Raw genomic sequence first — 12,640 nt, forward strand, 5'->3', positions numbered from 1 at the left:
CGTGCAACATTTTATTAGCCTTTGCAAGATGAGTCGTCACTGTCACCACAATGGCAATTTATTTTAATGGAACTGCACAAAAGGATAAGCAAATTATAGTTGCACCTTACATGAGCAGGACAACCAACCTTAATGTTGCTCAATTTTAGTGCAACTACTAAAGAAGAACATGCCAGCTCACGAGAGCAAGTACTTCTTGCTAGCAGAATGATGCAATCTTTGCTTCATTTCAGGTGAACTGCAGAAAAAGGCGCATGAATTGAATCATGGAGCTGCAGGTTGACCTCATCCGTGTGAAATTGCAGCTTCACCAGATCGAGTTGTGGCGGCATTGTGCTTTGTCATGTTGTGCCAACGTTGTATTCTTTAAATAAAGCTATTCTATAGCAATATTTTCTCGTTTTGGAAATAAAGATTGCTTCAACTAGTGCCACTATTATAGTAATTTCAAGGGATGCATCAAAGATTGACGCATCAGGAACATAGATAGAATTGGTAGCCAAAAGAAAAGGCCAATGTTTGTACAACCATCTCTACGGCTGCTAGAGTCCTATATCCATGCTCTTTCTTATCTGTGCAAACAAGAATCCCGATATTCACTTTATCAAAAGGCTCTAATGGGTTGGTTCTGAATCTTGCAACCTGGGAATCAATGAGATGTGTAGGCACCTTTGTTGTACTTATTATTTGAATCTTATATGTTGGTTCTGAATCTTGGAAGCTGGGAATCAATGAGATGTGTAGGCATCTTTGTTGTACTTATTATTTGAATCTTATTTGTTTGTTCTGAATCTTGCAAGCTAGGAAACACGGCATGATGATGCAGAGGACAACAACCATAACAAACTATTCAAACTTGGTAGTATTGTCTGTGTGAAAGTGCGGCAAATGTGCTGATCATGTGCTTCCGGAGAATAGTAATTCTAATTGTTGTGCATGTTTATCCCGTGGCACTGATAGAACGAGCCAATGCATTGCTTGTTTTAAGAATACATTTTAATTAAAGCTAATTAAATTTAAGTAAAGTGACCACTAACACTTGTTATTACAGTACCAATACAGACCCGCTCATGAACAGACGTGTGTGGCCGGAATAGGTTTCTTAATGGAGGCGTTTGAATACGCCGAGGGTGCATATTCTGCCGGGCATGCAGCAGGCGAGGGAGGGGTAGTAACTGTTGTCTCCTGTACACACTCAGTTTACTGTTGAATCTAGTTCCCCAAGAGTTGAAAAACAAACTGCTGCTGCCACCTACTCACTCATTCACTTGAAGAGAATCCAATGGCGATCCAAGGGGTGAGCCTGATGGATATGGACTTCAGCAAGGAGTTCACCTTTGAGTTCTCCGTTCAGTGCCATGGCTGCACCAAATTGAATGTGATGTACACCAATGATCCGGACTCGGTGAAGCTTTGCCTCATCGAGTTCAAGCAGTACCTACAAGACGAGAGTTATTTTCCCAAAACCACCACACTTGAGGCCAGGGTAAAACTTAGTACCACAATGAAGGCAGGGCACAAAAAGGCACCAGAAATGCGCCTAATGCATAACGCGGAGCACTGACGCTCCAATTTGGACGTGAATACAGCAAAACCGACAGATGGGGCCCGCCTGTCAGGGCTGATGTGGCAAAGACCAAGCACACAAAAAGCATTCACCAGCTGAGGTGGCAAATGAGATGTGGACCCCGCCTGTCTGTGACTACATGATCATCTTCTTCCCATCTCTTTTTCTATGCGACATTACATTGAGCAGCTTACGGACGGCCGGACTCCGGTGACTATGCCCACACCAGCGAGCATCACGAGGGGGGGGAGGTGCCATGAGGCCTCGCAACCCGATGCCGCTCCCCTTGGCGTGGACGCCCGAGCTCTCTGTCCACATGCAAGTTGTGAGCTCCATGGCCACGATGGTCATGGCAGCCGAGCAACTGCCCCGAGCATGCCCCATGCCACAAGCACACATACACCTACATGTGCCCCACGCCACGAGCATGCACTCACCTACATGCTCCCAGCACCACTTCCGCGAGATTGGGCAGCAACTCATCTTGCGCCGACCTTGGTCGTCGACCATGGCTGACCTCGGCCGCACGGATGTACTCCATGCGCACTCGCGTGGCCCAAACATGTCGCCGGTCGCCATAGCTATTCATGTCGCACATGCGCACTGCGGTTCTCGTGCGCCTCCCCGTGGCCACGCCTTGTTAAATTTTTATTAAAGCTAATTAAATTTAAGTAAAGTGACCACTACCACTTGTTATTATAGTACCAATACAGACCTACTCATGAACCGACATGTGGCCGGAATAGGTTTCTTAATGGAGGCGTTTGAATGCCCCGAGGGTGCATGTTCTGCCGGGCGTGCAGCGGGTGATGGAGGGGTAGTAACTGTTGTCACCTATACACACTCAGTTTACTGTTGAATCCAGTTCCCCAAGAGCTGAAAAACGAACTGTTGCCGCCACCTATCCACTCGTTCACTTGAAGAGACTCCAATGGCGATCCGAGGGGTGATCCTGCTGGATATGGACTTCAGCAAGGAGTTCACCTTTGAGTTCGCCGTTAACTCCCATGGCTGCACCAAGTTGAATGTCATGTACCGGACTCGGTGAAGCTCTGCCTCGCCGAGTTCAAGCAGTACCAACATGACGAGAAAAAACAAGGTCATAGGACTAGACCTTGTGCCCATCCATTCATCTCCTGACAGGGACAAGCGGATCGCGGTCGCCCAGGTATGCGTGCGGGACGAGATTCTCGTCTACCACTGCTGTAGGGCCATCAGAGGTTCTGGAGCATTCGCCCGTTTCATCGGCAGCGCCGACTGCACCTTTGCTACGACGGAGAGAAGGAAGAACGCGATGATTCGACCATCTGGTGCAACAAGCTTGTCGACATCCAGAAGCAATACAAGATCGTCGGCAACGGGCAGAAGAAGGACTCCGTGGTTGACCTCGCTGAGACCATCATCAACCCCTGCTACGCCAACATGAAAGAAGACAATGATACCAAGGACCTGAACACGTGGGAGGTACCTCTGTATATAGCCTACATAACCTACATGACCAAGGACACATATGCATGCTACGACATGTATAGGCAGATCTTGGACATGAGGGCGTGTCTGCTTCCCGTAACCGACGAGTACACGGACAGCTATAGCGTCATGATCAAGCGTGCCAGGAAGGTCTAGATGTTGTACTTTATCTGTTTAAGCACCTTTATCATGTGAGTGTTTCATGCATTAGCCTATGTGTCGTAATTATATGTTTTGTCCGAAATATTTCTTCTAAGAACCCATTAACTTGTTTGCTTTTTTAGTGGCTATTTGCTTATGTATGTAACTAGTTCACTCGTACGTTACAAAAAAAACTAGTTCACTCGGCTGCCTTGCTTTGAATCTCCTTCCTCCCAACATATTCTCCTTCTCATGTGGACCCAACAGGTCTCGTACACAGACATATGGGACCAACCACCTATCCATTTGTATTTCTTTATTTTGTTCAATCTTTTATCCTCTTCCTATACAGCGGCTGGCCATCATAGCCTATGGCATTGGCCAGGCCATCCCTCTACTCCCACACATTGTACGGCGGAGGCAGCTCCATTGGCCCACCCTGCACCCGAACAAGTCAACCCTCGTACTCCCCTCCGCCTGTGCCTTCCCCCGCTCCGGTTCGTTTGGTCCGCGGCCTTGACATCGTCCTCCGCCTTGGTGCTCTCGCCGCGGCGCCGCCGTCTATCGTTCCCAACATGGTCAACAAAACATGAGGAATCGGGAGACAACTATTCATCGAGAGGCTGACAGTCCCAGGCCCACCAAGTCCATGCCCTAGGTTTTGTTGTTTTAACATGGGCAGCCCATGACATGTTTCAACGTTTTTTGGATCAAGTGGCCTCTGGGCCTCCCAACCTAGCTTGTCTATAACATTAGCAGCCCAAGTTATGTTTGTTTTTTCAAGACGACGCATAGCTCAGTTCTATTTTTCTATAAGAATGCAAAACTAAACCTATGTTTTCCCTTCTGTAATAGTATATATAGGGCTATTTTGTTACTACTAGTAACAGAATATTACTCCCTCCGTTCCTAAATATTTGTCTTTATAGAGATTTCAACAAGTGACTACATACGGAGCAAAATGAGTGAATGTACATTTTAAGGTATGTCTATATACATCCGTATGTGGTAGTCTATTTGATATCTCTAAAAAGACAAATATTTAGGAACGGAGGGAGTACTATCCACCCCTATAGGGCCCGATATGTTGCAGCCCAACGCCCTCTTCTAGAGAAAAACAACCCAACAACGCGCCATGCCCCCGTCTTCAGCCTCCTTCCGCCACGCCCGTGCCTCCACTACCAGTAATGTGCCGCCCCCACCTCCCACCGCGGTCGCCGCCCGCAACTCCGACCGCGGCTGCCGCCACCCATCTCCCGCCACGGCCGCCGCACCCATCTCTCGCTGCGGCTGCCGCCCCAAACTCCCACCGCTGCTGCCTCCCCCAACTCCCGCCGCGGCTGCCGCACCCACATCCTGCCGCGGCTGCCGCACCTAACTCCCGCCGCGGCTGCCGCACCTAACTCCCGCCGCGGCTGCCGCCCGCCACCGGTCCTCTCCTCCACGAGCCCCAGCGTGGATCCCCTGCAGCGGCCAAATCCCGGCGCGCTCAGCCGCAGCTCCTGAACCCCGCTTCCATCAGCTCCACTCCACCGGAGCGGTCAGTCCGTAGGAGTTGTGGTAGCAGGTCCACTTCCTCTACTGGTCGACACCCGCGAGGCCGTCTATACTCTTTGCCGAGCTTCTCTACCATTAGTGGCCGCTCCGCCCACCGGCTATCGGCCAGAGGTGAATTCTTCTCAGCTAAGAGCATGGACCCCTTTCAAGGATGCAAATTGGGAAGCTCTGGTGTTATCACCATCCAAATTCTGTTCTTCAGATATGCAAGATTCTTCATTGTTTATCGGTTGCTTAGGGCACATGGTTACGTTGGTGAGACATCTCTACTCCAGGTAAAATGTGGATCCCTGTACAAAGTTTAGCTAAGTTCAGTACAAAAAGTTCAACTAATTTCTGGCGATGGTTAAACTAAGTTCAGTGAAAAATTCAAGCTCAGTTCAGTCAAAAAATTAAAGTCAAAAGTTGCATGAAGCCCCTGCTACTTGCGTTGGTGCACTGCTGCTGTTTGTTGGTGCAGCAGGGTGATGTGAGTGTGAGAGAGAGGTAGCAAAATGGAATGGTCTTCCACATTGACTAACTCGTGGGACACTCAGTTAATTTCTTGATTTAGTCCAATTCAATTCCTAATTTTGTTTCAGTTCAACGGCTACTATCTCTCATAGTTTTGATGTTTAATTACGAAGTCATGTACATTAACAACAAATAAGTTCAAGTATATCAATAAATGGAAGTTTAGGTATATGGAATTTGATGCTTGTTGGGTGTATACATGAGTATAAATGGATTTTCTTCTTGTTGAATGAAGTTTAACTTGTTGTTATGCGCGACGGCCAGGGGTGGGAGGCACACGGCGGCCAGAGGTGGGAGGTGCGCGTCAGCCGAAGGTGGGAGGCGCGCGTCAACTGGAGGTGGGAGGCGCATGACAGCCGGGGTGGGAGCCCCCCTGTGCAGCTGTGGAGTCCGTCCTGGCTGAGCTGCTCAGGCTGTTCAACTTTGCGTCTCCGGTCGCTCGGCCAACGCTTGGCGAGGAGCGACCCAGTCTCGCTCGTGTGTGGAGTTTGGAGCATCTCCTACCACTGTGTTCTACTCTCCTCTATTTTCAACTGAACGTGCTTCCATTTATGGATATCCCCTTGACTCCACAACAAGTTGAATCCCACAAATCCTACTGGTAAGTGCAAGATTCAGTACTGTCCTTTTGATTTTCTATAAAAAAGGACAATCCTTCTTGTTGCTTGACATAGAGTACTGACATCCATCCACGGAACAATCAAGCAACCATGTATGGATGCCTTTATCGACCCACCAATGTGTCGCGGATGTGATCTTTGTGCACTTTTGAGTGTTGTAAAAAACTTATATGCTTCTGGTTGGTGCTCGCTGCCACTGGCGAATTGTGCAAGTGCAAAAAGTTTTATATCGCAAGTTTAAAGAGGGTTTTATGCAAGTTCAGAAGTCTATTTTGAGCATCTTTAGGTGTTTGTTGTAATGCAGAAAAGATATTTTAATGTTCCAAAACAAACCTAGTGAAAAATTCATGTTTAAAATAGTTTGCCAAATTGTCTCAGTGCACTGGACTACTAGCTTTCATGTGTTTCATGTTAATTTGTAGCTACCTCTTGCTTGTTAATTGCTATAGCTTACAATACATAATGATTTTTTTCGTGTGTGATCAGTACTTTAGGTGCTAATCAAGGAATAGGTAGGGTTATTCAGATTGAGGATCTTAACTAATCATGTTAATGGTTGGTCTTGCTCCCTGTGCTTTACAGCGACTACTCCAGAAAAAAGCCACTGGAATGTGCTGCGCTCAGTACTCTCTTGACAAATCGAGCAGTGCAGGTTCTCTAGTGTGCCGAAATATTGCCAGCAGCGATGCCTGCATCATGGCCCATTGATGAGATGCTGCTTTTCTGTATGCATATTTGTCTATTTAGTTTTGTGTACTATTGTTTGTCCCAATTGATCCTTGTGTTAATCCTTGTATGTCGTGCACTTCTGATCTCATCATGAAGTGAAAAAAGACAAGCGAGCTAAGTACTTGTTTGGAAAGTTTGCAAGAACACATAAACCTAAAAGAAGTTCATTGAAAAAGTTTGGTTTCATTCAAAAAATGTGATTTTTGGTTGGAAAATGATGTTTTTTCTGCTCACATAAAATTGATTATGTGGCTGCTGCATTGGAGTTACTCTGACCCATGCAAAATAAATTACAGTAAGCAAAAAAGAAAATCTATTTACGTACGGATGTAAACAAATTTCTGGAGCACAATAGACTCATCGTGTATCAGTTGACCATTCATTCAGTTACTTCAAGCTCGTCAGTTGCTTCAACGACGGGAGGACAGGGCGGCGACGTGTTCGAGGACTGCGACTGGCGGCAGGTACAATTGAATTCAGGATGCTTTTGAGCTCTTTTCTGTTGAAGTGCGTTCAAGAATGTCATATTGAGAATGCTAAAAGAGAATTGCAGTCTTCTTTCCTCAGCAAAAAGTTTAGATCCTGAAGTTATTTGTGAAGTGTTGTCAGTTCCATGCGCACATTCAGATTTTTCTTCGGTATTTGATTCATAAGCTCAGTACATATTTATGGTTTAGGTCAAAACATGGATGTTTGCCCCAAAAAGTAAGTTTAAAGATTGTTCAATGCTTGATGTTCTTACTTTTCAGAGATTGGTTCATGGACCGGCTCCCGCCGGCGTAGGAGAACGCTGGCCGGTGATGGATCTTGAGCACCGCCTCCGGTTCCCCGTGCTCAGGCGACCCTGGTTACCACCGGCACGCGTGTGTGGGCGGTCCTCCGAGGTAGCTCTCCTTTTGTGTTGTCCGCAGCCGCCCACGCATGCTGCCCCGATTTCTACCTCGCCTCTGACCTTGATTGACTACTATTGTTGGTAGGTGTTTCATGAATGCACCGATGAAGCATCATGTGAACTGAAGGTTTTCTTGCCCACCATCTATTTATGAAATTCCTACAAGAACTAATGATGAGATTGGTGTTCCAAACACACAAGCTAAAGCGGATTTTCATATAGCTACATCTAGTGAACTTCAGGTCACCTCTAATAAATACCTTTTTTGTGTTTCTTTTTTAAGTCATTATATGCTCTCAAAATGTTTATGTTTATGCCTCAAAACGAGAGAGAGAAAACTAGTACATGTGTCTCACGCTTTGTTACATAACATTTTAATTATCTTTACCACAAAGCTTCATCTATCCAGAGAAGTTCAAAGTAAAGATTAGTTCACACTTTAGGTTCTGCTCCTTTGGTCTATTTGTTCAGTTCTGACTCCTTCAGTTTTGGTTGCAGAGAAAGTTCAAATTTCATGCTCCTTTAATTTTTGTTAAGTCAGGGAGAGTCAGGTTTTGCTCGGGCATCATCTCGTATCGTCCGTTTAGCAAAAGCCTCCAGATAAGTTCACACTTGTGGTTTTGCTCATTGGTTTAATTCCTCAGTCCAAACTCCTTGGGTTTTTGTTCCAGAGAAGTTAAAGAAAACCTGTAGAAGTTTGTGGTAAGATATGTTTCACTTGAAGCAGGAACATCAACTGCCACATTGATACTTACAAGAATTCAGCCATGTTTGCTTATGTATGGTACTGAACTGACCATGTTATTGAACTTGTGTTGTCGCTAATTCTGAACTTGTGTTCACTCTTATGTTTATAGTGACCATGGATGCGCCCAACGAAGGACAACGATAGGCAAAAAAATACTAGTGCATCTGCTTGCCTCCTCTTCATACTCCATACTGGAAAACATCCTTCCCCCCTCTGTTTTCTTTGGTATGTTTTCATTAAAAGACCTCAGAATAGCAAGTAGAAGTTCGACAAAAAGGATTGACATCAGTTCAACCGCAGAAAGAGAACAAGTCCAGTGAAGGAGGAGGCGGCAAAACATATAGCTTATCTATCTAGTCGAGCTTACTGACTGAATCAGTTAAAATGATTTGATTTTTAGTTCATCTTCTGGGTTATAGACCAGTCACATGTACTTGTGTCAGGTCGCCTGCAAATTTGTTATCGTTGTCTATTCATGTGTGTTCTTCTTGTCAGGTCCTTTGCAAGTTTGTTATCAGTTCATGTGTATTGTGTCCTCTTTGTCAATTCATGTGTTTTCTTTTTTGTTTTCTTATTTGTCAGGCCGTGTGCAAGTTTGTTATCAGTTCATGTGTATGTGTGCTGGTAACCATTGTTATTGATGCTAGCTACTGATCTGACCATTGTATTACTGCAGCTGCTCTATGTAATTAGTCCCTTTGTTAGGTGAATCTCATACTATTTGCTGGCTTTGGCATTGTAAAAACACAACAAGTTGACAAATTTAAAAAGTTATAACTTCAACACAATGTCACAGATAAATTTTGGAAAAAAAGCTCAAACAAAGAGAAACCCCCGGAAATTCAAATGATAAAAGTTCAAGTCGCAAAACGAGAGAAGTCCAACACATCGTTGCAAAAAAAGTTGAGTTCAAAAAAATAAACACATGAAAAATTTCTTTTCAAATAATATGATTCAGTTCAACATATAAACCATGCAAGTTCGGTGTACCATTGAAAAGTTATGAGGAAAATCATACCGAAAAAACAGAGTAGAAGTCTAGTCTATGAAAACACGCTTAGTAAAAATCCATACAAACATCCGTTCAAGTACTCTCTTTTTGAAACCTTTCAAAGTTACTCTGCGAAAAATAAATCAGTACGGATACATACAATAGTTCAGTACAAGTACTCTATTTTTTCTGACGGAAAAACAACATGATGGGTCTCATCATAATCCAAATTACTTGTCAATGGTTGCGAATTTGAGAAAATGTTCAACATGCTAAGTTTCATATTTTTGATATCTTTCCAAGCATATTATTTGCCTCATTTCGACATACTTTAAAAAATCGCGTTCAAAATCAAATTTGATCGTATTCGAATTCATTTTTAAACCATAAGGAATTAGAAAAATATTTCAATACAAAAAAGTTGCACATTTTCCATAGCTTTCCAACGCCATATCATTTGCATCAATCTGACAAACCATTTGCAAAAAAATCGCAAAAATACGTTTCGCCCAAAATTTCACTGTTTTCCAAATTACTTTTCAATCGTATAGAATTAGAAAAAATAATAGATATATGGAAGATGCGGATTTTTACCAACTTTCCAACGCCATCTTATTTGCTCAATTTCGACAAACAGTTTGAAAATTGAGTCCAAAATACGATTCACGTTTTCGGTTTTGAAAAAAAATGGGTTTTTCAAAACTGCTCTTAAACCATAATGATTTTGCAAAAATGTTCAATATACTTGAAATATAGTTGTCAAGGGCTTTCCAATGATATATTACACACCCCGTTCTGACAAAAAAATTGCAAAAAAAATTTGAACTAAAGAACACGATGTGTTAAACAGAAGTGAAACATTAGTTCAACCGCTCGAAAATCATTAGTACAACCGCCTGAAACCGCCAGTTCAAGTAGGGTAACAGAATAATATTCTGTTTCATGAAACACAATAGTACACACACACACATATATATATATATATATATATATATATATATCTTATTTTATTACATATATATAATAGAAACAACATAAGGTTCCGTTAAACCTGTCATTCGTCCAACCATTTTATAGACCTTCCCACTTACTGTATTCTTCGTTTTTATTAATCCTATATCTGAATTTTCTCCCACTTTCTTTTTGGATGTAGACTGAGTTTTCTCCCAGTACTTTTCCCTAGAACCAACTCAACAGTCCCACGTCTAGCCTAAAAGTAATAATACCCCACGTCCTATTAACTCATCAAAGTAAAATGATATTTTATTTCGTAACTTGAAATTTCTTACAAAATAATAATAATAATTGTTTATATATAACTTGGCAAGTTAACTCCTAGTGATTGCATACATAAGCTTGCAAAGCTTTTACTGACCCATGTAGTAATAGACGTGCAATCATGTGTTTATGCTTTTATAACATTTCTTCGTCCAACCCAACATGATATTTTCACCCAGCCTAGCAAGTCCGCGGATTTTGAGAAAAATGCAAATGGGCTTTAAATTCGACCATATATATAAACGGGCTGCATAGATGCTACATCATTGTTTCACCCAGCCCACCAAATGGACTAAAAAAACAAATGGGCTGGCTGACATGTGGGCCAGTAGGTCGACGCCTAAGCAAGGCGTTGGATTTACATCCAACAGCCGACATTCTTCTTCAATCTCTCGTCTTCTTCCCCTAGCGCTGCCGGGACCGCCTTCTCCAGCCTCCGGCATCCAACGACGTTGTTTTGCACGCCTCGCAGCAAAACGCTACCCCGCCGACGGCCAGGCCATCCCTCCACTCCGTACCTCCTGTTATTCTCTGCTGAGTGTAGGCCCACCCCGCACCCGAACCAGTCAAGTTTCCCGCTCCTCTTCGCTTGCGACTCCACTACCGCGTCTTCCCCATCTCCGGGTCGTTCTAGTCTGGGGCCTCGCCGTCGTCCACCGCCTTGCTGCGCTCGGTGCGGTGTGGTCAACAAACGAGAGTCATCGGAAGAGGACTATATGTGAGAGCATGATGGATGGGACCAACGAGGTCCATGGTCGCACGCAAGGAAAGTTCCTCCTTAGTAAGTTCGTTCCTCCCCCTGACAGCTGGGGCCCACGGGTTGTATCTTCGCACGGAAGGAAGTGCCTCCTTGTTATGCGAAAAAACTATTCCTCCCGATGACAGCTGGGACCCGGCAGATTTGGTGGCTGACTTGTGGGCCTACTAAGCAGACGTGTGCGCAGGGCTTTGTCAACTTAATCAACAAATGATTCTAGCTGTTGGACCGTTGGATGTTAATCCAACAGCCGTGCTCCTTCTTCAACCTCTGTTCTTGCTCCTGTGTCCTGTGGGCGGCAGTGCTGCCGCGCACTTGAACCAGTCAAGTTTCCCACTCCTCTCCATCTGCGACTCCACTGCCGAGTCTTCCCCATCTCTGGGTCATTCCAGTCTGGGGCCTCTCCGTCGTCCATCGGCCTTGGTGCACTCGGCATGGTGTGGTCAACGTGGTCAACAAACGTGAGTCATCGGAAGATGACTGTACCTAAGAGGCTAACAGTGGGGACGCACCACGCCCATGGATGCATGCATGCAACTACATCCTTTTTACCCTGAAAAATAATGTTTTCTCCCCCTGACTGCTGGGACCCACCAGCTACATCTTTGCACACAAGGAAGTGTGTCCATATTACGGGCAAAAAAACGATTCGCCCCCTGACTGTTGGGACCTACCAACTACATCTTCGTCACAGAAGTGCCTGACAGTCGGGACCCACCTGGTCGAAGCATACGTAGTGCTGTCATTCTAGTCACGAACGTGTACTTACATACTGGTCGATGTAGAGGCGCGCATGTAGAGGCGCGCATGTGTCATAGTGGAGGCGTGCATGTAGCATGTACACATACGTACAGCGGCCACGGTGCAAGAAAGTAAATACGACCACATATGTACATACGGACGGGGCCTCGAACGCCTACTCACGCATACGTACGGCCAGGGCTTGTGTACATGGCTGGGTTGGAACGGAGAGACTACGTCGTCGTCGTGTTTATGGGGAGCCAACCGGTTGGGTCGGAACGAAATGCGTCGTGTTCATCGGGAGCCAATCGGCTTGGACGGAACAGCCGATGGAAACAAGGCCTGGCGTACCGCAGAACGGAGGAAATGACCTTGTGTTCGACCGGCCACGGTCGAAACGGGATCCTGTTCATCGGGAGAGGTCTGGCATACTGCAACACAGAGGAAACAGACTTCTGTTGGACCTCCTACGGTCGAAACGGGGTCCTATTGATCGGGAGGGGTGTGGCGCACAGCAAAACAAAGGAAACGAACTTGTGTTGGAGCGCTACGGTCGAAACGGGGGTCCTGTTCATCGGGAGGGGTGTGGCGTACCGCAAAATGGGACTCCACGGGATACTGTTCATCTCCATCATC

General features: G+C 45.1%; 1 protein-coding gene across 8 annotated transcripts; it reads left to right on the forward strand.

Moving 5' to 3' along the window:
- The first annotated feature begins 4,307 nt into the window (after positions 1-4,307).
- On the forward strand, positions 4,308-8,806 carry LOC123117033 (uncharacterized). Of its 8 annotated transcripts, none has more exons than XR_006457267.1 (5): positions 4,308-5,010; positions 5,513-7,061; positions 7,347-8,268; positions 8,347-8,462; positions 8,538-8,806. XR_006457267.1 is itself a non-coding variant. In XM_044537890.1 (5 exons), exons 2-5 carry the CDS (start codon positions 6,554-6,556, stop codon positions 7,641-7,643), a joined length of 321 nt encoding a protein of 106 aa, XP_044393825.1. In that variant the 5' UTR covers positions 4,308-5,010; positions 5,513-6,553; the 3' UTR covers positions 7,644-8,806. The 8 variants fall into 8 exon arrangements, 1 of the variants encoding a protein (XP_044393825.1); XR_006457274.1 differs by having other exon boundaries at positions 5,513-5,849; positions 6,451-6,593; positions 6,985-7,061; positions 7,347-8,806; XM_044537890.1 differs by having other exon boundaries at positions 5,513-6,593; positions 6,985-7,061; positions 7,347-7,481; positions 7,575-8,806.
- The last annotated feature ends 3,834 nt before the right edge of the window (positions 8,807-12,640 follow it).

This window comes from Triticum aestivum, chromosome 1B, assembly GCF_018294505.1.
Source record: "Triticum aestivum cultivar Chinese Spring chromosome 1B, IWGSC CS RefSeq v2.1, whole genome shotgun sequence".
Classification (NCBI taxonomy): Eukaryota; Viridiplantae; Streptophyta; class Magnoliopsida; order Poales; family Poaceae; genus Triticum; species Triticum aestivum.

Coding starts and splice junctions, on each gene's coding strand:
- LOC123117033 (XM_044537890.1), top strand. CDS start 6,554: ATGCCTGCATCATGGCCCATTGATGAGATGCTGCTTTTCT. Junction 6,594..6,984: donor TGATGAGATGCTGCTTTTCT/GTATGCATATTT, acceptor CCATTCATTCAG/TTACTTCAAGCTCGTCAGTT. Junction 7,482..7,574: donor TGTGTGGGCGGTCCTCCGAG/GTAGCTCTCCTT, acceptor TATTGTTGGTAG/GTGTTTCATGAATGCACCGA.